We start from the raw sequence: 25,158 nt of genomic DNA on the forward strand, positions 1-25,158 counted from the left end.
ACAATACCAAATTGTAATAGATACATTGTAATGACAGAATGTGACAACCTGTTAGATTATCTGAGTAGTGTATTCTGATGGGGTATTCCAATGGAATATTTTAGGTGATTAAAGGCACTTTAAAGGCTTCAGATGAATGTTGAATTATGGTTTATAGTCCCTATCCAGATCAACGGACATAATATATTTGGCCGAATGTTTGCAATATTCTTTTATTGTATGAAGAGTCATTTTACATTTTAGATTTGTACATTTATTCAGGAAATGCAAATACTGTACTACACGGGAAAACTGCTGCTTTCGGTACCTTTGATGTAGGTCCCATGGTCTGAGCTACAACACATAAAGCTGCAGTAACTTTTCATCTTTTGCATTGTCTGTGATTTACCTGCCATAATCCAGATTGAAGCAAAAAACCAAAAAACTAAAACCATTTAGTTGTTTGGTATGTGGTTTCCTTTTTATTTATTATAGATTTCATGGACCCTATTCACAAAGAGAAAAAGTGCACTGAAGAGACTCAAGTGATCAATTGATACAGAGCCCAGTGTCTTAATATAATTGTTACATGACTGTTCTGTGAGTCTCTCAACACTTGAATACGTGTCCAATAACTGCCACATATTTAATCTCTTAGAGAAGCCATTCCTCTTACATTGTGATTTTCATATTGTATTTATAATGTTAAAAATGTGTTTGACGTTTTTGATGGAATTAATTATTTTTGTATTCATGCAAACACTTCTAGGCTGGTGTATACGCTCCATACAAACAGGCTACACAATTGAACTAGACAGATTCAAGGTTATGAATAGGGCCCTCTATACTTTCTTTTCTAACAAACAAATGTGAAGTAAGAGCTTTTTTATATTTGTATTTGTTCTTATTCTATTAAGTTTTTTGGGAAAACTTGTTTAATATTTTAAAACAAAATCTATTATATTATATAAAGCATTATTTTTGTCATTGTATGTAAACATCTGAAATAAACTATACATTATTAATATTTGTTTCAATTCTTTTTTTTTTTTTGTACTTGCTCTTCAAAGAAAAAAGACTTCTAGTCGAAACATTGTCATTGACCTTTAGTTTGTTTTGTTTTTTGTTTGCACAAATACAATCTTCTGGTATTAGTTTTTGTTTGCCCTTCATATTTTGTGCATTTTTAAAAAGATTTTGATTCCGATATCTTGCTGGATCGCCTTTAAAATCTTCAGTTAACTTATGCTTATATATTACTGGAGCATTGGGTAAATATTCTTTTTTTTTTCTTTATTATGGCTGACCTCCCTAATGTCTTGTAATAAAACATACACTCAAACAGTAAATAGTAAATTAAAGGTGCTGTCATAGATGCTTTAAGTATAGCAAAAAAAGTATTATCTGGATTGTATCAATATCGTTTATGTTCTTGTGTGTTTTTGCCTATTTTTCTGTTGTATGTGTTTTGTAGCCTCCCTTCCACAACTCTCCAAGGACAGTGAAATGTTGTGAGAAGGAAATGTTTTTTTTTTTTTCAGAAATATTAAATATTAAGACCCTGATCTATAACAGATCACGCATGAAACTACCTAGAATTACACATATGTATCTCTTTTTTTCTCTCTCTTGTAATGAGGTGGTCTCACCACTTGGGGGAGCATCTGTCCTTCGTTACAGACTTAACAGCAACTTCAAAAGGGTCAGTGCATTGTGTTTATATCCCCCAGCACATACTGTTAAGCCCCCAAATTAAACTGTGCTGGAATAACTGGTGATAATTGACCTCTATTTATTTATTTATTTATTTTTGCCACATGCCAACCATACTTTACCATATAGAACATGCTTGTATGTGCTTTATCTTGTTTTAAAACACTACTATGCTTTTACAATAGTGCATTTGGATCTTGACAAAACGTACAAATTAAGAGGTTGTCATTATTTAAACACAACCTTGTCAACCTTTCTGAAAATACTAGAAGTTTCCTAGTTTGAAGCCAGGAGAAAATGTTTTATTGTTGCTGAAAAATGATAACAGCACAGTTGTGACCTAGTTATAAAAATTGCTAAGAGCAGTGTCTGCACTGCCTTGCCCTTGACACATTCTTCCATTGTTAGTCTTTACATCAACATTTACTTCACATAATTGTGAAAGTCTGTAGTCCTTTATTGGGTTAGCAAAATGTCATCTTTACAGTTATGATAAATCGTTCCCTGTCTTAAACATATTATCTGGAGCAGGAATCCTTTGTTGTTTCTTAGAAAAGAAAATCAAGTTCATTCCATCCAAGTTCAACCGCAAATGACTACTAGGCCGTTGGTTTGTGAACATTTAATTAAAAAAAAGGATGTATTTTGGGTTTTAAAATGTTTAAAAAATGTTTTATTTGTATTTGAATTTGAACAGTCGATTTAGAGAAAAAAAAAGATTAAAGAGATGTAGAGAAGGTTAAAACAGAACCCTGTACAGTTACTGGAACCAAGACTAATTCAGAGCATGGTAACTACATGGCTTCATTAACAACCACCCACACCCCATTTAGAACATAAGAACATAAGCTGGTTTACAAATTAGAGGAGGCCATTCAGCCCATCTTGCTCATTTGGTTGTTAGTAGCTTATCCCAGAATCTCATCAAGCAGCTTCTTGAAGGATCCCAGGGTGTCAGCTTCAACAACATTACTGGGGGTAGTTGGTTCCAGACTAGCACAATTCTCTCTGTAAAAAAGTGCCTCCTATTTTCTGTTCTGAATGCCCCTTTATCGAATCTCCATTTGTGACCCCTGGTCCTTGTTTCTTTTTTCAGGTTGAAAAAGTCCATTGGGTTGACATTGTTAATACCTTTTAACATTTTCAATGCTTGACTCAGATCGCCGCATAGTCTTCTTTGTTCAAAACTGAATAATTAAATTCTTTTAGCCTGTCTGCATATGACATGCCTTTTAAACCCGGAATAATTCTGGTCGCTCTTGTTTGCACTATTTCTGAAGCAGCAATATGTTTTTATAGAAAGGTGACCAGAATTGAACACAATATTCTAGATGAGGTCTTACTAATGCATTGTAAGGTTTTAACATTACTTCCCTTGATTTAAATTCAACACTTTTCACTTTATATACTTTTTATGGCCTTTTTTATAGCTTCCCCACATTGTCTAGATGAAGACATTTCTGAGTCCACATAATCTACTACTAGTAATTTTTTTTTTTTTTTTTTTTTTAATAGATTTCTTCCTCAATTTCAGTATTTCCCATATGGTATTTATAATGCTTTTCATTGCCCTTTGCTGCTGCAACAGTGTTTTCTACTCCTATTTTGTGTAATCTGCAAATGTAACAAGTCTGCTTAATATACCACAATCTAAGCTATTAATGTAGATTAGGAAGAGCAGAGGACCGAATACTTATCTCTGTGGTACTCCACTGTTTACCTCGCTCCATTTTGAGGTTTCTCCTCTAATCAGTACTTTCTAATTTCTACTTGTTAACCACTCCCTAATCCATGTGCATGCATTTCCTCGAATCCCTACTGTGTTTAGTTTGAGAACGAATTTTGTATGTGGGACTTTGTCAAAAGGTTTCTGGAAATCCAAATAACCCAAGTCATATGCTTTGCAATTATCCATTGTCGATGCTGCATCCTCAAAAAAATCAAGCAGGTTAGTTAGACATGATCTCCCTTTCCTAAAACCATGCTGACTGCCTTCTAGGATACTGTTACCACTGTTACCCTGGGAGATATACCATTTCTGGAAAAGCAATTTTGAAACCTAGATATTAATGTACCGCAGTTAGCATTTGCTGTCTCATTTTAAAATTGAGACACACAGCTTCATAAATGCAATGGGTTGTGTTACATGGCTGCTCAAGGTACTGGATATCCATTTATATAACTACCATGGCATAGAACATTTTTTTTTGGTCTATTACAATCTTTAGGCTTGGCATGAGACTTCAGCACCCTGGACAGCACTATATAGAATACAGTTAGATAGTCATTGGGGCGCTTTTTTTAATAGTTATTTTTTAAAAGTGGGTGGGGGGTGGACCTATTATAAAGTTTAATTTCAAATCGAATTGTAATACATTTCCAATAGAATCTAGAAGCAACACAGCTATTACATTGAGTAGATTACAGCAGAATCCTTTATATAATTAAAATAAAGGTTTTAGTGTTCCAGTCTACTTGACCGTGCCTGTATGCTTACTTTATTTGTGAGTTTATAAAAAGATGAATTGGCATCACATTAAACTGCATCAACTTAACAACCATAAAATGTCTCATTTAAATGTTCAAAAAGTTATTGTTGCCAACACGATGTTATGTCATCTATTACAGTACTAAAAGGACACACAAAGGTCATTTAGCTAGTTAATGATTATGAAGTTTCTATGTTTTGTTTGAACTCTTTCAACCCTGAAGACCTATTACAGACCTAGTTAAGAGTATTTCTCAAACCTGCAGACCACGGTATAGAAATAATAATTCCATTGAAAACAGCTGGAAATGAATCGAATACACCAAAAGGTATGTCTATTTGTATTTATTTTCATTGTGACACTGAAACTATGTAGGCTGAAAGGCTGTACTAGTGTATTCTTTCTATTGCTTAGTGCTGAAGATTGAAGGGTGCTGAGATATATGACGCTCCAATATTTAATTCTTCTTCTTCTTCTTCTTCTTCTTCTTCTTCTTCTTCTTCTTCTTCTTCTTCTTCTTCTTCTTCTTCTTCTTCTTCTTCTTATTATTATTATTATTATTATTTTAATGTGTGCTATACTTGCATACTTTGTTTTAGTAACTCTGCTATCACCCAAGCTGATTGTCTCTTTCCAGCGTTCTTGGGGATGAAGCATTCTAGTCTTTCTGTTTTTTTTTTTTTTTTTTTGTTTTTTTTTTCATATCACTGCAATTGGCGAATGTGCTTCTATGACATGTTACGCATGCGTCCCTATTAGTTTAACTTTATACAAACCACCGTGTTGTAGTTGTGAAGGTACTTGACAGAGCGGCAGTAAAACCAAGCACTTAGCTGTAAAAAAAAAAAGTTCGTTTTTTTTTTCTTTTTATGGCATTTGCAGATTAGTAAACTACATCGTCAGGAGTCAGACGAGTCCTGTTTTTGCTCGCTATGTTTTTCTTTTATTTAACTTCTTTGGATGTTTTGTCAGTATGATGCATTTTTATGAATGAGAACAAAATATAGAATGTACCCTGTTCAGTGCATTTGCTGTTCTGGCTGGAAATAGATAGTTTTTTTTTTTTTTTTTTTTTTTTTTTTTTTAAGACTTTGCAAGTCAGGGGAGATTTTTTTTTTTTTTTTTTTTTTTTTTTTTTTTAAGTATGGCATACATTTTGTGCATAATGTTCCAAAACAATTATAACAACTAACAGACACAATCAGCGCGCGCAGTGTGTCTGTTAGTTGTTTAAATGCGGACTCATTTTTAAAGAATCATGTCTTGCCAACAAGGTTAGCCCCATCTTTTTATCCTGAAACTTCACTTTTCCAGAATATAAATTAATCATTTGTATTAACTCTTAGTTTTAAAGCAAACGTACATGTTTTTTCCTACCATGGCATTACAATTCAGAGGCACTGACTGGGTTAATATCAGCAGTGCCTAGAAGCACTGGGATTAGTATCTGTATACCTCAAGTCCAGAGTTTGAGACTCAGGATGTCAAACAAGACAGCAAATGCTAACTGCTCGCACAACTGCAGCTGGCCTGATACGGACAACTGGGACAACTTATCATACTGGGAGACTGACTACCCAGTCAATCTTTTTCCTATCCAGGTTTTGACAGGAATATCGGCTACGTGCATCTGTCTCTTCATTATTGGAACTGCAGGGAATTTAATGACAATTTTGATCGTCTCCAAATTCAAGGACATGAGGACAACTACCAATCTCTACCTATCCAGCATGGCCTTTTCAGACCTCCTTATATTCCTCTGCATGCCTTTGGACCTTTACAGAATCTGGCATTATAGACCTTGGAATTTTGGGGACGTGCTTTGCAAGGTATTCCAGTTCACCAGCGAAAGTTGCACGTACTCCACAATCCTCAATATAACAGCCCTTAGCGTGGAGAGATACTTTGCAATCTGTTTCCCACTCCAAGCAAAAGTGTTTGTGACTAAGGGTCGAGTGAAAGGGATAATATTGATTATCTGGATAGTGGCATTTGTCAGCGCTGGCCCCATATTTGTTTTGGTTGGAGTTGAACACGAGAATGGCACTGATCCGTGGGAGACAAACGAGTGTAAGGCAACAGACTACGCTATCCGGTCTGGGCTCCTTACTATAATGGTGTGGGTTTCCAGCATGTTTTTCTTCTTGCCGGTATTTTGCTTGACTGTGCTGTATAGCCTTATTGGAAGAAAGTTGTGCAAGAGAAAAAGGGAGACCATAGGACCCAGCATGTCCTCCAGAGATAAGAGCAGCAAGCAAACTGTGAAAATGCTAGGTAAGAAAACATTGTAGAAGCTTTTATGCCCCTATAACGCTAGATGGCATAACTTTTACGATTACAATTGATACATTTAGGAATATAAAAGTATTGGACTATTATTAATTTTAAATCTAGCTATATAAAGTGTGCTCTGCAATATATTATACAAAAATGTACACATCATTATTATTTATGAATCATGATTAGAGTATAATATATGGAAGCAATATACTTAGGTTATTTATATATTTTTTCATGTTCAAGTTGAAATATTTATGTTTTGCATTATTAATACAGTACTTAGTCGTTAATGCACCTGTGTTTTGTGTATCCAGAAATGGTGGTCCAATCTGCTGTACAGTGTGTGTAACAAATGGAGGTGAATAAATGTCACACCCATGAATTGCATTGGGGATACAATATTTTACATTGTGGCAAGCCAAATCAAAATTTGAGTGACACAATTCTGCTATGTATAACCAACATTTTAATAACCGTTATAAACACATTTATTGTTTATTTTAATTGTTTTGGACTATACTTTGGAAGAACAAAACACATATTATGGTGTAAAGTATATCAGTACTAAAATGTGTTTATATTCGCTGAGCATTTTATATCAGAGCTGCTAACAGGCCCCTCCAGGGAGTGATGTCCTCAGTCCCGCCTTCTGGGGAAAGAAATAGTCACTCTGTAGAACTCACTTCTTTATTGCTTCTCACTGTAGTAATGTTAGGTACTAACCAACTAGTTGCTATTGAGTCTAAATAGCTCTTTTGAGTTTTTTTTTTTTTCCTGGTTTCCCTGCATTATTATTAAATAGTGTTGAAAGTCGGCTTGCCACTTGCCCGGAATCAGAAACTAAAATTCTAAACCGAGCAATTTTTTTGTTGCGCAAAAAAAAAAAAAAAAAAAAAAAAAAAAAAACCTCTCTTTTTTCCCCAGCATACATCGCTTGCGATTGTAAGCTGCTTTCTAGTCTTTACAGCGCCTGTTGATTTTGTAGCAAAAAAGAAAAAAAGAGATGCAAATTCCTCCAGTGTGCTGGCTTAATAATAATAATAATAATAATAATAATAATAATAATAATTAGAACTGCCAGGCAGTTTTACGGCTCCCAAGCCCCAGTGTCAGTACCCATACAAGCGTGTTACCTTCTCAATGTGCAAAGTTTAAAATCAGCAACTTCAATAGTTCCACAGAAGATTTTGAATGTTTTTCAAAAATGCATCAGGTGGCCATCTTGTTTAACGTACAAATGCTATTTATGAAAATGTAAGTTTTACCGACAAAGGCACGATGATTTTCAAGTTTGGAGTTAATCAAGTGAACCGTTTTTAAACTGAAGCAGTTTTAAATATAAGAAGAAAATATAGGAGTGGCAGCCATATTGTTTCACGAAACATAACCATTTTGACATATTTGTATTCTGCTGTCACCAATGTCTACCAAGTTTGGAGTCTGTTGGTCTGACGGTTTTCAAATAAAAGCAGTCTGCTGTTAATGGTGCATTTCGGTGAAATTTGTGGCAGCCTTTATACTATTGAATTGTATCATAGCAACTTCTGCTTTGCAAGCAGGTTTGGATAGTGACTATGCCAAAGTGTCAGATCAATCACTTCAACGGTTTCAAAGAAGAAGATTTTGTGAGGTTTCAAGAAGAAATGCGTCAAACGGCCATTTCGTTAACACCAGTTTCTTAAAAGTCACTTGTATTGCTACAGTGTCAAGGATGATGCTTGTGGAGTTTGGAGTTAGTCAAGTAAACTGTTTGTCAACTGAGGCATTTTTAAATTTCAGTTGTAAACGTACACCTGGCGGCCATCTTGTTTTATAAAACAACCATTTTGACATATTTGTATTCTATTGTTACTGGGACAATAACTACCAAGTTTGGAGTTTGTTGGTCAAATGGTGTTCAAATAACAGCAGTTTGCTGTTAATGGTGCATTTCCCTAAAATTTGTGGCAGCCATTTCGACATTAAAGTTTATCGCAGAAACTTCTGCTTCGCAAACTTGATGCGGGTTTGGATGCTGATGATATATGCCAAGTGTCAGATCAATCGCTTCATCGGTTCCCAAGAAGAAGATTTTGAAAGGTTTCTTAAAAAATGCATCAAATGGCCATTTTCGTTTCGGTCAACACCATTTTTTAAAAAGTCAGACGTATTGATACAGTATCAGGGAAGATGCTTGTGAAGTTTGGAGTTTGTCAAATAAACTGTTGGTCAACTGACGCAGGTTTAAATTTAAAATGTAAACGTATAACTGGCGGCCATCTTCTTTTATAAAACATCACAATTTTCACATATTTGTATCCCATTGTTACTGGGACGATAACTACCAAGCTTGGAGTTTGTTGGACAAATAATTTTCAAACTGCAACAGTTTGTTGTTAAGGGCACGTTTCGATAAGATTTGTGGCAGCCATTTTGACATTAAAATTTATCACAGCAACTTCTGCTTCGCAAACTTGATGCGGGTTTGGATGCTGATGATATATGCCAAGAGTCAGATCAATTGCTTCACCGGTTCCCAAGAAGATGATTTTTCGAAAGGTTTTATCAACAAATCCAACATGGCGCCAATTGCAGGGCCGCAGCAGCAAAATAATTTTCAGCATCTGACAGCCAATGTATCCAGCTTGTTACCTGCCAAGTCAGAACCTGATCAGTCACACAACTTTGAAACAAAGTTAAAAGTTTTGGGAAGAAAATAATAATAATAATAATAATAATAATAATAATAATAATAATAATAATAATAATAATAAAAACTTTAACAATAACAATAACCCGTCTGGTGTGGTGAATGTCTTTTTTTTTTCACAGCTCAGCTGTTGTGTCTGAGTGCATGTCTCTTACTGCATCTGCTGTTTAAAAAAAGCATAAAACAAAACCAAAAAAAAAAAGGTTCTACCTTGCCCCGTTGTTGAGCAGGGTTCACCTACTGTCTCTTTGTGTGAAAATATCACACAAAACAATACTGGAGTAGCTTCAGTTAGAGCCACTTGTATTCACAAAGTAAAAAAAAAAGAAGAAATGTGTAGCTGCTTAAACTTAAACCACATCAAGGCAAGTTGAATGTTAGAAGCAAAGCTATTTAAGCCATCATTGTTTGTAGTTGATAGTCAGCACATTTCTGATTTTTTGAAACCAATAAAATAGTGTTTGAATTTCATGGTATGCTATGGTTGTACAGATACTGCTCAGAAGTATTCTTGACACATGGTACCATGATACTGTTTTAAGCTACTGTTATATGATTTTCTTGCACTGGAATCTAAATAAATGTCATTCTTTGTGATTGTTGGTTGGTTTTTCAATTCTGAAAATAATTTCATGCAATAAACTGAACACAATGGTAATCGACTCTTATTTATATTTCCACAGCTAACGAAAATGTTTGAAATGAATTGCTTTAAAAATGAGCATTAGTCTCTATTCAGTTCATCTCCCATTCTAATGTGGTATCTTTCTTTGTGCTTTCTTTCCAGTTGTGGTGGTGTTCGCCTTTGTACTCTGTTGGCTCCCTTTTCACGTTGGAAGGTATCTCTTCTCCAAATCTTCAGAGGCTGGCTCTTTGTTAATGTCTCAGATCAGTCAATATTGCAACTTAGTCTCCTTTGTCCTCTTCTACTTAAGCGCAGCCATCAACCCAATTCTTTACAATATCATGTCCAAGAAGTACCGGGTGGCTGCTTGCAAACTGTTTGGACTTAAGCAAGTCCCAAGAAGGACAGCATCTACCATGAAGGATGAAAGCACTCCTGCTTGGACAGAGTCAAGTGTCAGCACGTGACCACCTTGTAATGGATGTCCTCCAAGTGACTAATGAGATAATGATATTAACATCAGCTTAATATCATTATATCATTAGTCACTTGGAGGACATCCATTACATATCCAATATTAACATACTCGCCTCTCAACTATAGAGACTTTTGTCTTTGAATTGTATGACTGGCAGTTCATGTCCATCCCTTGCCTCTCCATTCAGTTCAATGGGCCAAGATGACAATTCATGACAACCTCATTGAACAGCTTTTTTTGCAAGAAAATTTGAATTTGTGTGCCAAAAAAGGCATATAAATTGGAAACCAGTTGTATAAGCTTTGAATATTTAAAGTTAAATTTTAGGCATTGAGGTATTATGCTGTAGGTATGAGAGATGTCAATGAAACAGCTTTTGAAAATGTCCCTCAGTAGAACAAATAGTAACTTGTTGCACCATTACTGACAGTAGGCATATGTGCCAAGTAAAGTGAGATTTCATCCTTGCTTTGATGTGGCTGAAAATTGCCAAAATCGTACATCCTTTTGGAGCACTGGGGGAATGAAATCACATAGCAAGAATGTGCCCAACAGTATTGATTTGGGAAGTACAGATTGTAATTTTTTTGTTCACGAATTAATTGTGATAGACCGTTTTTTAAATATAGATGATATACAGTGCAAGTAATCGAGAAGTATCACTTTTTATAACAGAACAAGAGTTTGAAGTTGCTGACAGGCTTTAATTACATAATCTATTACTAAAAAACACTCAGTAGAGGTACATTTAGAAATTCTGAAATAAATGTTGTTATTATAGTATTTAACAGATACTTGCTCAGACTAGGTACATAGAAACTTCAGTTTTACATGTATGGTTCAGTCCACCTTCTTACAAGACTTGAGACTGCATTTTCTTGCACTGATGGCTTCAAGCCAAAATGATGTTCAAGTCAGCAATATACTTCTGTCTTGATAGCAAAAGCCACAGTATACTCTATGATGTATACACATATCAATATGCAGATAACTATGTGTATGTGCTCAGAAGTTGGTACAAGTTGCTTCTTAAAGTATGTGTGGGCTTTAATTACCACCAGTGCCAACTTGTCCATTATAAAGAATGAAAGTCATCATGTAAAACATAAAATGGATGAATATAGAATAGTAGTTCACAATACAATACCTATCTTACAACCCCCATCCTTTTGATCACTGCCTTACTAGCAGCACCTGGAGAGGTTCAACACAATGCAAAGCAAGTCATTGTTTACATTGTGTAACCACATCTCAACAGATCACTATTTGCATGGCGAGACACTAATCCTGTGTCCATCCTTAATTTTTGACTTCCCCCTCTTTTGGTATATTGTTTAAATTATCAGATGCCAAGAATTCAGTCCCCTGCTCATCTGTGTCTTTAAGTTTGCTTTTAGAAGTAGTACACATACATATCTCTAGTGGAAAGATAATGTATTTAACAAGGGCCAGATCAGTTCACTCCTTAATTAAGAAAAGTTCTATAACCCAGAACTGGGTGGAAGAATAATACAAGTTTCTAACCCTGCTGTTTAGGCAGACAGGACCATAATACACATACTTGTTTAATTTGATGCTTCACTACAAAATTTGAAAGCCCCAAAACTTATCTGTGTAACAAAAAAATATTTAAATTGAAAGATAGAAAAACTTAATACAGGTACATTTATATAGAACTTTGTGTATTCTATGATTGTCAAATAGCAAAAGTTGTAATATGTTTTCATAAAAAATATTTCCTTTACACAGGAATTTATCTTAACAAGAAGGTAAGGCACACTTCACTTTGGTTCTATTGTTTATATGGTATATGTTTAAATGTTCAGTTGCTGTAGTTGTGATGAACAATAATGCAATATTTACTATGGGAATTGTTTCAGCTTCAATGAACTTGCCTATTACCACATTCTTATTTTTTTCTTCATGTAACATTCCCATTTTAATGACTCTTGTTCATGAACACATCTCTGTTTTCCTGTTGGATGCAGCTATTCAATTGGATCATTCAACAGAGTGTTACCATCTGCTATGTTTAACACCAGAGTGTCTAGTTTTTAAGGTGTTATCCAAATATGAGCACACCTTGACCAGTTTTTTTTTTTTTTTTTCACAACTCCTGTACTGAAGAACGATGAGTTTAAAGCACTTTCTAGTTCTATGGAAACATCAATGAATACGGATCGGGATAACGGGGGGTAAGTTGCAGTGTACCAGTGGTTTCGTCCACTCCAAGCCAACTAACTTCAGGACAAAAAAATAATAATGAACTGTACAAATTGAATCCCAATTTCAGCGTCCTCATCAGATGATTCAGTTAATTAGTTTGTAAAGGTGCAACAATATTACCCCTCCCCCACACACACACACTCTGCTACGGGAAACAGAAGGATCAAAAATAAAAGTGCAAGTTTAAAAAAAATGTAATAACATAGTAGCCTATAATATATATATATATATATATATATATATATATATATATATATATATATATATATAATATATATATATATATATGTGATATATACACTGCATATCGTATACTGAAAAAGCATATTATTATTATTATTATTATTATTATTATTATTATTATTATTATTATTATTATTATATGGGCTGCAAGGTTGTATTAGAAGATTAAAACCCTTATTGCAATATATACATTCAATGTGATAGTATGAGGGACACACAGAACAAAGTCTTCATGTGTCTAACCCATATTAAACAGATTGGTAAGCAAATATTAAGAAAAAGGCCACAAATCTGAACAAGCAGTCTAGCGTAGTCTCTAACTTCACATGTCTAACTGAGTCCAAGTTTAGTTTGGTTTCACAGACCCCAATTAGCACAAATCTTGGACTGCCAAATATTACCATAGGTAAGTAATCCAAGGTTAGTGCTAGCAGATCATATTTGTGACCTGTCTGGCTGTTTAACTTTGGTCTAAGCAAATGGCTCAGATTTATTTAACCCCCCCATTGGGTGCATCAAGTAGACTGCATTTGGGTCACTGCAATTTACCCCATAATGTTTTTTTTTGCAAAGATTTGCAACGTTGTAAAAAGTGATTTTCAACATAGATCCTATATGCACTTACATTCTATTGCTGAAAGATTTGTAATTTAATATTTAACGTCTTGCTCCACAAATATGGAGACAATTTTTACAAATTGTTCGCATAACTTTCCACACCAAATATTAATGCTTTATAATATAAATGCGAAACAAAAACCTAAATAATCTTGAATGTAATGTATTTGAAGTCTTCAATAATTTTGATATTGGTAAAGGCAAGGAAAAAAAAAAAACGCTTCATTTAAACTTGTATTGTTAGGGCATTTCTGTGAACCTATATTCATACAAATACAGTCCTGCATTGTAGAGTACTTATAGTGTATGATGGTAATTGCCTACAAAGGATTGGCAAAATGTCTTAAGTTTCATGTATTAGCTAGTTTTGTAACAATACAGGTTTTACAAAATAAATCACAAAAAAGTGATTCAGTTGTAGTACGAAGTTAAGACGTTGATAAACCTGGCCTTTGCAAACAACAATGTAATCATGCCGTTTTATTACATATTTTAAACTGTTGTTGACTTTAAATGCATGTCAAACCTGTTTGGGGCATACCGGCAGTGCTCAATTGCACAGAAACATCGATATTTAGAAAGTTTGATGAAACGTTCTGCTCTAAAATACTTCAAAATTCAGCTACAAAAAAAAAAAAAAAAAAAAAAGTTTTTATTATATTTAATATTAGTATACTGCACGTTGGAAAGTCATATAGTGGTAGGTAAGCTTAAATACAGTAAATATAGTACTGTTTAAATACGTGTTTACAGTTGCAGTATAATCGTCTTGTTGGGTGTGCACATCTTGAAACACTTCTGCAAATGAGTTCCTTATACAGGACTTGCGACATTGTAATGAAAACACTGTGCACTGTACCCTCATCAATAAATGTAAAACAAGTATTAATTGGTGTAATTTATGTGTCTTTGTCTTTATCTGCTGTACTATTTGTAATAAATGAGAGCTGAATGTATTATTTTATTAAAATAAATTACCCAAAACACTTTGTTGTGCTGTTAACAAAGTAACGAGTTGTCAATTAAAATGTAATTTAAATGTACTGTATATTGACTGTATTGGTCAACACAGGCCTCTGCGTTTGGGAGCCTTAGGGTATTAGGCACAGTACCATCTGCTCCCAAAGCAAGAAATATGCTGTAATTGAGCAGGACAGATACTATCTTAAAAGTTAAGGGGATTATATTTTTCCAGCTGTATTTGGTCAGCATATGTTTATAGGTCTACAGGTTGGCTGTTATAAAGCTACTTTCTAAAAATGCAGTTTACAGGTTCATGAAAAACATAGCCTGGAATAAGGCTTTGTTTCTTTACAGAATTAATTGCACAGTTCTAAAACAGTGGTCATCGTTACCAACAGATTAGTAGTGGAACGAACAAGTATATGCATTTACTCAAATGTAGTCAATTATTCTGAAAGTTGGAGTCTTTGCACCACCCATGATGACCAACAATTCTAGCAATAACCTGCACAATTGCTTGTCCTTGCTATCCTAGTCAGAGCTGATGCATTTGATTTAAACTCTTAGAAGTGATTCAAGAGGTTTAAGTGCTGTATGAAGAGCAAATAATGTATCTGGCTTTACTGAAAACAAATCTAGTCAATGATGGAACTTTAAGCAGCAACAAGGCAATGCTTTACAATTTGATGACTTGCCTGTCAGGAAACCCCATTGTCTTACTGTCATGACTCAGCAGTCAGGAAGAGAACATGCTAAGATAAGAAAAATAGTGTGGGAGGCTTTTCTCTATCTTGAATGTAATTAAGTGATACATGTTTTGCATTTAAGGTTGTTTTGCTTCAGTGATTGAATTACAGTATACTGCACACCCCTTGTTGATTCCTCCCAAAAATTGCTAATTTCCATTGTTCATGTACGCCTTCTTAAAAATCTTTTAAGGATCTTAAATAAACTATCCTAGAATACTATTTTTTTCCCATTGATAAATAAATACATTACATTTAAATACATTAAGTACATTGATTAAATGAAGCTACGGTGTCCTGTATTTTCTTTTAGTTTTAAAATGCAGTTATGCAAAAAGGATGGATGTTAACTTTCCAGCAAAGCATTTTGGAGATGGATAGTGCTACGTTATTAAGCAGTTATTGCAATAAAACTTATGCTGTAAGCAGTCTTGGAATCATGTTGAGACCCCACAAGCCATATATAATTGCTCTGTAATGAATGCAATTGGAGAATCGGTCTACTGACATTTGAAATGGAACTTAGAATCAGTAAACGGTGTTCTAGGGGTGTTTTCACTGACTTCTGTTTCTTGTGCAACTTCAGTTTCAGAAGCAGAGATGTGAAATCCTACACATTTCCATTGGAAGTACCTACCATGTGTAACATGCACTTGTTGCATGTTGTGTCAAGAAGCTGTCCTTCATTGGACTGTGTAGCAAGGCATTGCCACAAAGGCTTAAGATTGAATGTGTAGTGCCTGACTATGACACCTTGTTTTTCAGAGAGTAAGGTCTAGATCTCAAGCAAAATGAGCAGGAGATCCAGACAGATTTGTTACATAATAAAACTATTTATTAAATAAAATAGTTGAAAGTATCTTGAAGGAACACAACTAAAAAACAAAGGAGTACAGTGCTCAATATCAAACATACAGATACATTTGAGATGCAAACACACATTGGGGCTTGAGGGTGGTTTCTACCAAGTCAAAACAAAACCAAAACAAACCAAAACAAGCAATAATAGAAATATAATTAAGCAATCCAAATGTGAACAAGAAATAATATTCCAAATCAAATCAAGGAAGTGAAGGGGAGTGACAAAATATTTAACTACACAGTGCAATACTCAAACCACCCCATAGCTGCAAACACGCCTAAACAAAGTGTTCTTTGAAAAAAAAACCTTAAAATATCTTGTCTTTCAATATAGCAACCACAGTACAGCAATATATTTAAAATATCATTGCACCAATACCAATAACCATAAAACAACAAAATATTAAAAGAAATAAACAAAGTAATACACAGCAAAACTCAAGGAAATACAGCAGGGTTATTTAGGTAATCCGCAGAGTCAAACAGCTATTTTTACTTAATCAGCTTATAATATAATTTGCTTTGGTTCTCCTCTCTGTGTCCTTCTGTCTTTTAAATTCCGCGGAGTTGAAAACCAAAGGTGGAGCTTTCCAAGGGAGCAGCTGTGCCAACCAATGATGAGGCAGCGTCCGCTGCTACCCTGACAACCAGGCACTAACTCCATCAAGCACAGGTGAATCCAACTTAGCGCACACTGCAGAGCTGAACAGCGCCTGTGAAAAATAAAAACACAAGGAAAGAATACCACCAGTGGGACTAACCACACATTGTTAAATCCATACTTAATTTCCACATTCATACCGGCTACAGGCTGTATTTTTATTTATTGTCATATTATGAAATTAAATCTAGTGTACATGCTTTGTTAATTTACCTTCTTTAAAGTAGACGTACCACTTACTATAGCCTGCAGTCAAGATGGTGGATGTTAATGGGGAATTGTGGCAAAGTGCCCGCCCCTGTGTGTATTTTGTGTTATCTGTTGTGTGTTAATGTTGGTGTATAGACATTGGTACACGAGATATAAACGGGTCTGTGTAACACAAGTCTTTAAAAGGTATATTTGTATTTAGGCATGAGGATTGCACAGCACTTCACGTGCAAGTAAAACTTAATAATATGTGAGCACGGGGAATTGCACTTTATTAATTCACGTGCAGTTGTACCGCGACTCCAATTGAATGATTGATTAGCAATCGAGTCTCAGTACAGCTGCATAAAAGCTGCATGTTTTCACCCACTCGGGGTTGTGTGTTTGGGAGTGGAGAATGGGAGAGAGAGAGAGAGAGAGAGAGAGAAGTGTAATTATAAATATCAATTGTTTTGTGTAGCGTTCGTCCACCCTGTTTTGTCAGTGTCTATTCGTTTTGTTTGTCTATTTATTTTGGCCTTACATGCCGTGTGCTGTTTTTGTTACAAACCTTTTATTTTCTGTCTGTTTAATTATTAAACTGCGCATCAGCGCCTTCACCATTCCAAAACCTGTGTTCTGAGTCAGTACCTGTTTCTGGTCTGTCGTCACCCACTGCGGCCGTCTCTGTGACAGGAATATATTAAATCCTGTTACAAAAAAGGTAAAGAATGCAACAAGAATCAACCTGACATGTAGAAGAATGGGCAGACAATGAAGAAGACGTGCGGGGAAGCTTACACATTTATTTTAGGTAAAGAAATACCAAAATAATAGTTGGTCCAGAATATAACTAGGCATTTTGTAATTTGGCACAATTGAACAAGGGCCCTCAGAGTTGGAAACCATATTTTTGCTAAGAAGTTTGAGCTGTTTCAGCAAGAAGCTCCTCGGAACAATAATTTAACTAATCCTTCAAGCAGCAGCTGCAACAGATTCACAGACTAGTAAAACAAAAAACACTTTGATTTCTTGTTTCTTTCAAATATGTTCCAGTGTTTGTGCCCTTTCATTAAATACATATTTGAAAATAAACAGGTTCTTTTTAAAACATTTGTTTAAATTGAAAGAGCCTTATAAAACTTGCATTTACACACACACACACACACACACACGAGCACTATAACCTTCAAAGTCCTTAACAATAATGCATATTCATAGCAACAATATCATCCTCTGTCCCCCTTGAGGACATTACATTTCCACTATACGCCTCAATTACTGTCCATATTTGTATTATACAGTAGATACACAATTGTAATTGGCATAAGAGTTAACACTATCATTATGCTGACTGTAACAGATATTTTACAATATTAATATTCGCTTATTATTAATCAGTGTCATTCTCCTTTCAGCCATGCTAAAGTAATATAAGATTATATAATTAGTAACAATGGAAAATATGCTAGTAGCTTAGTACATGAAAAAAAAGTTTCACTCTTTAGGTGATAAAACATTTTACCATTACCTCTTTTCAATAATGTTTCATTACATTTGTTTCATGTGGTAGCTTTAACATTAATAAAACATTTTCATAACACTGCAGACTCAGTTTGTGGTATCTGACCTTAGGTCAGTTTACATCTTGTACCTCAGGCTGTATTTTAATAGAGAGAGTAGTAAGAAAATAATACTTTCTCTTTTGAGGTAGATTTCAGCCTGCACATTTTTTTATTATTATTTCAGATATATTGTCCGGGAAAGCTGGAAGAATTAATTTCCTAATTTTCCAGTTTATTATCAGGGCTATAATTCTAGAACCAATTGAAAAGCAAAATAAAAAAATGCACAATAATGTCCTGCATATAACTAAGTGAGTGGAGCTTGTAGGAATTTGCAAATATGCTGTGTTATTGAAAAAGCACGAGGCACTTGCCTATGAACCGCGCCACATACCCCTATATACTGCAGTTTATAAAGTGGGGTCATTAAACTGCAGACTACCAAGGGGATTTATTAGTCCTTATTATTAGGCTGATATGTACTTCTTTCTAATCAATGTTATTACTTTGCCTCACCTTGCAAGTCGCTAATAAGCCTTGATCGTTTCGAAACCTTTTCGAACATGTTTAACTGCTATGATGGGTGAACTGAACGGTGTTGCTGTAGTCTGCAATGACAGATAGTAAAATATTTTGAAGACCAGAGGCTAAATATATATCGGCAGGACTTATGAAGGAATGCATCCACACAACGAGGGATGAAATGCATTTTATTTTATATCAAAGCAACGTGTAAGAGAGCCTAAATAAACAATGATTAGTATGATTTTAACCGAGACTCATGCATGATAGCTGGCTTCAGCATTGATGATTTAAATAGGCATTGTGTAGTTATCTGTAATTGTAATTAGCACCTCCATTTAATTGCAATGCTTTTTAGATGGCTGATCGTGATCATGATGTGAACAGGTAGGCAGGTATTAAAGCAGATTGTGTCTGCTGCACAATATGGAGAATGATTTGCCATCAAATATCCAAGGTGAGCACATTGCTGCTATTTGGAATTACAATTGTTATATTGGTGGATGTTGATTTAGTTATTCTATGTTCATTTTTAAAAGTGAAGCAGCATTAAATAAATAAAATAAAACAAAAAACAAAAGCCTTGGTCTTGTTCTTTACAAGTGCACATACATATTGCATGTTTTATCACAGTGGTATCAGCAATATAAGCATGTAAAAACATTAAACGGAATCGGGATTCCATTTCTTGTAGTGACGATTATGAAGCTGGGATTAGTTGACACATCTACCTCTCTGTGTTGTATTTTGAGAGATATTCTGCTACACATGAGGGGAATGATCTAGAAGCTGGCTTTACTGTGGCTTACACTTTTCAGTGCCTATGACTTGTGTCTTGCCATACACTAATTACAAAATACCTCAATGTGAAAGTTGTAGATTCAGCAATGTATACAGATGGACCCACTTTATGAGTATGACACAAGCTCGGTTTTTGATATAGAACCGCATAACAGTCTCGTGTTTTGATTGGTCCTTGTCTGTCAGAGGAATATGATGTCACCACGAGTGGGAAAGCTTGGAGGCATTTTTGACATTGTGATCAGAGAGAGAGAGATGTCTGCTTTCCAGAAACTTCCAATTAAAATAGAATATGGTATTTTGCTGTACTAATATAACAAACTATGGATGGCTATATAAATTATCATGTTATGCACAAATGTAAGAATTGGCTTTCTGTGGTGATATACTGTTGTATTTCAAATAACATTTATCTATAATCATTTGCATGATTTATTTTAATATATATATATATATATATATATATATATATATATATATATATATATATATATATATATATATATATATATATATATATCTTGCCCACTATTAGTTTTGATACAGCATTCATTAGTTTATCTATAATGTAATCACAGTTTTACATAAAGACTGCCCCTGTTCTCAGGCTATGTCCCAAATTCTGGGACGATTTGGTTTTCAGATAACGTCCCACATTCTGGACCTCTCTGTTTTCCCACATTCAGCCCAGTTTCTGGGATGTTCTGCTCTTACAGATGACAGCACAGTTTCTAGGTCATGCTCAGTTTTTTTAAGAAGAAACAGAAATCAGATTTAATAATAAAAAAGCGTATTTCTTTTGTTCAATGAAGAAACTGCATTGCACTGAAATAAATACTTGAAAATGCAGGTGTTTTCCTTTATTAAAGGTTCATATTAAAACACATTTTTGAGAACATGGTTTTCCAAAAAAAAGGACATTTCATTTGCTTATGTAATCTACATCAATATATAATCATGTATAGGAGACCTCAGCATAAATAGAATGGTGGAATTCAACACATTTTATTTACCTATCACACGCAAAAAAAATAAAAATAAAAGTCTAAAGGTCAGCTTTTTCACTTACGGGTTTTAAGAGACCAGTGCCCTTCAACCACTTAACATGAATATTATTGTATTGTACTGGTCATATAGTCCTTATCTATTCCTGATTATTTAAACTGTAGACTATACATAATGTTTAAACAGGACTATGCAAATACAATTGAACAAAATAAATACATTGTAAAATACTAATGATTACATCTAGTGAGATATTACAGAGATTATTGTGCAAAGTAATGTGTAAAAACATTTACACTGGCCATAAAAGGGTTAAGGGCCCATTGATGTCTCCATTCCTCTTGATTTGGGCCTCATTTACGAAAGGGCACTAAACATTATGGTGCACCCTAGTTGCAATTAGTGTGCAGGTTCATGATTTCCGTATTTACTAATGCAATTTTATTCATTATCACGCAGAATAGTGGGCCTATTATGGCGCACACTGATTTTATTGTACCATATTCATCAGAATGAATATGTGATAATACATGATAATGTATTTAAATGAGACACCCCTCTCTGAATAATGAGATGAGCTTTATTCACACTGTATTTACTAAAGGGTGAATCCTAGTGTGAACCTTAAAATAAGCGATAATTAGTTTGTTTGGAAACTGCAGGCTTTAATGGATGCACTATTTAAACCTATTTTTCTGGGCTGAAATCTATCTGGCATCATGGATTTATTACTTGCATTAAAGTTTTCATATAGAGCAGTGGAAATTACCTGTAAATAACAGGTTGTATTAAGTGTGAATACATTTGAATGAATGTTATAATGTCTTAGATTTTATTTTGTAGTGCATTCCTTTTGTAAATGAGGTCTTTTGTGTCAGTCAAACTAATTTATATACAATGCAAATAAAATATTATTGTAAATTGAAACTAAATGATTTAAGCAGGGTTTTTCTTTTCTTTTTTTTATTTTTAACTTTGACTGGTAGCCTAGACAACTGACACAAAATAGATCATGCTCAGAATGAGCTGGAGGGGTTAGTGGCACATGTGTGCAGTCTACTGCTCCCAACACGCTGGGGAAACCGGAAATGTCATGGAAATTTGTTTTCATGAATTGCAAGTTAACCCTGCTTTTTGTGGAAATTAGGCAAGTTTTCCTCAGAAGTACATTGAGCACAACACACAACACATAAAAAATGTTTAGAACATGCGTTGATGCAATTGTAAGTGTTGCAATTGCCAGCAGCATTTGTATGTCTCATTATAATATTTGAGAACCCTCATTTGTACAATGCAGGAACGCCCATAATTACATATTCATCTAATCTCAGCTTGAACCGTAAACACAAACTGCTGCCACGAAGCATTCCCTAAAAAGTCCCAAATAGCATTGAGCTTGTTTAGTACATTTCACCCAAGACTTGTCACTCGTTTGCAACTGGTTTGCGACTATTGGTCCTAGTCTTGAAATTCTGTCAGTTATTTTTGGTTTGGTTTATTATCAGCTAGGTAGTAATTTTTGTCAGGAAAAGGGAGAGCACTAGAGAAATAGAACTGGGTGTAAAATATGTACTGTATACCAGAGTCTTGCTCTTGCAGCTATAAGTATTTCCAAGTTTGTGTTTAATCAGCTGTGTTATTTGACTGAGAGTCCAGCAATTATTTGCAGAGAATCTAGGAATGTATTTTACCCAGTGTTTGGGGAGAAGTGTGCCCACATGTCATACAGTACATATAATCTGACTGAATACATTTTACATTTCACCACCTCCTGCTTACTGCTGCAATTATGCAAATATGCAAGGATTAACATGTTTTCAAACCTTTAATCAGTTAACAAAACACTTCTTGCATTATGGTGGTAGCATAGCCCTGTCCTCTATATTGTTACTCACCAATGCTTTCCTTTCTGTACTGTACAAGGAGCATTCCATTTACAGTTAGAACGTCAATTAATACTGAACACGATGTACAATCCTGGTTTACTGAAACTGTGGGACAGATGGATGGCTTCAACATTTACTCTGAAAAGAACTCTGCTTTACATCCTGCATCCTAGAGGAGAGGGCTTCCCTTTAGTGATATACCTTTTGATGTACCTGCCATTTATTAAATGAAGTGAAAGGGACCAATACTGACACTGAATCTCTTAAAGCAATAAAAAAAAGCAATTATTTATTACATCTCAGTAGCTGTTTAATCGGACACTATAGTTAAGGAGGAAAAACATTTCTAAGATCTCATTGCATGACAGTATTTTCCCATTTCATTTTGTTTGGCTGTTCTCTTTGTTTTCTAGACTTTATTTCCTGTACATTTTACACAACATAATAAGTTTACTTTCTGAGCCTTTGTAGCCAGTGCAACCCATCACAAACTATGTGGCGTCTAACAAGTGAGTAGGAACTTGTAGTGTTGTGGCAAGATGTATGTGCTTTACCTTAGTCCAAGTTAAAAAAAAAAGACTGGAAAACAAAAAGATCAACAGCAAAACAGTAAGGGACTGGTGAGATATGTTAGGATAATGAGAGAATGCAATTAAATAGCCTGATGTAATCCACCTTCATGTCACCACCAAAATGTAATTTTGACAGCAGTTAGCTACTTTGTAAGCTGACCTTTATATCAAAGAAGGAATCGTCATGCTATTACTTCACGTAGTTGAACCAATTTGAAGAATACTTCTGGCAGTTAAATTGTGCTTCACTCTATTGAAATGGAATTGAACAAAACATTCCTCTCCTTACATTGACAGCTGAGCTGTTTTAAAATTGGAAGTTAATATACTTTTGGACAGCACTGAAATCCTAGAAATTCCCTTTAGTCCTGAACCAGGATTAGGTATATTAATTTAGTCAGCAGCCAGGACTTCAGACTCTGAAACTCGGGAATGGATGCACCTACAATAGTTTGAGTTTCTAACCCTCACAGTGTTTACTAAAAAATATACAGAATTGTATTATAATTGTTTTTTGAGGTTTCTGGAATGTCCAGTTAATTATTTTTCTTTACTAATTAGATTACTAAACAAATACATTCTTTTAATACCCCTTTTTTATTATACTAATTACATTTTATAGGAGCCACTACAGAGCTGTTTTGTTAATGTTGTCTTATAAAGAAGGAATATTTTGAAATATATCAAAGCTACTCCTAAGCCTATGGGAAGAAAGAAGATTATTGTCCACAATAACAGGTGAGATAAATTACTGCAGTGGTGTTTATTCAGCAATCACGCACAAATAAAACACATTTTCAGTTATGTAAAATGCATTGCTCATGGGATCTTTATTTTAAAGTACTGTCATTTGTAGAATAAACCTTTCCGCCCACATTCTAGCAGATCAAAGCACTGTGTCTCCCAGGAGAAGGACAATTGAAGACACTTGGTAGCACTGCACCAGGACACTAGAGTGACACCTTTATTAAATATAATGCTTAATAGATTAGATTAAGCTTAAAAGGGCAAAATATATCTGAACTTGTAAAGGTAAAATTCTTCCATTAAGCTTTCCTCAGATACATTGCGTAGATGCACGTAGCTGTGCTAAAACTGCCTGCCTGTCATTGAACAAGGTTTTTGGAAACCAAGCTTCTAGAACAAGCTGCCTTACTCATACATTTACTATCCACGTGTTAAAGAAAACAGATGGTGGTTATGCCATGGTTGTTGTGTGCCTTAGTAACCTATGAGCCAATTTCTTAGTTCTTGAAAAAGGCAAAACGTGTAAGGTGTTAAAATAAAATGGGAGAGGTGTGTGGTAGAAGATATGATACTTATAAAAGACGGAACTATACCTCCAAAGCCACAGGTGTTTTTTAGTCTATTTGTCTATTTGTAGAACTGTAGAAGAAACAAGAACTATGGATGTATAAATTACCCCTAAACTCCTGGAAAGAATAATCAGTTTCTTGACATTAGGGACCATAGACAGGGAAAACTACTTTCTTTTGAAAAAAAAAAAAAAAAAAAAAGATATCGCATCCCAGTATAGACACACCACAGTATGCTGTCCAGTCTGATAACCTGTGACCTATGGTAGACATGCAAAACTGGGCAATTTGCGGTTTTCCGGGGCGATTCGGGTACATTTTTCATTCTGGCTTTTGCCTGGACAGATCTAGGAATGCCTAACAATGCCTAACAAGTCCGAAATGAATCTTAAAGACCTTTCATTGAATGTTTTTGAAAGGGACTTAGACAGCGCTACAACTGGAGAGCATGTTTGACCCATTTACCTGAGTTGCATCATTCACTCACTCACTCAACTCATTCATAAAAACTACACAGGAAGACGGGTTCCAGAAAATAGGCATATATTTAAAAATATTTTTTAAAATGTATTTGTATTGATGGCATGACTACATAAAATATTTAATGAGATATATATGACTAATTTATTTTAAACCAATTATTAAAATCTAGATATGTATTACATACTTAACTTACTTTCAGTCACTCCACTGAGTACACTCTCCAACTCTTCTTAGATCGCTTGTCATAA

At 34.6% G+C, this 25,158-nt stretch overlaps 1 protein-coding gene across 1 annotated transcript; it reads left to right on the forward strand.

The window, feature by feature from the left end:
- The first annotated feature begins 5,662 nt into the window (after positions 1 to 5,662).
- ghsra (growth hormone secretagogue receptor a) lies at positions 5,663 to 10,242 on the forward strand. The gene is made up of 2 exons (XM_041271329.1): positions 5,663 to 6,455; positions 9,938 to 10,242. The coding sequence occupies exons 1-2, from the start codon at positions 5,663 to 5,665 to the stop codon at positions 10,240 to 10,242; spliced, it is 1,098 nt and encodes a 365-aa protein (XP_041127263.1).
- Positions 10,243 to 25,158: the final 14,916 nt, after the last annotated feature.

Source organism: Polyodon spathula, chromosome 14 (genome assembly GCF_017654505.1).
Source record: "Polyodon spathula isolate WHYD16114869_AA chromosome 14, ASM1765450v1, whole genome shotgun sequence".
Classification (NCBI taxonomy): domain Eukaryota; kingdom Metazoa; phylum Chordata; class Actinopteri; order Acipenseriformes; family Polyodontidae; genus Polyodon; species Polyodon spathula.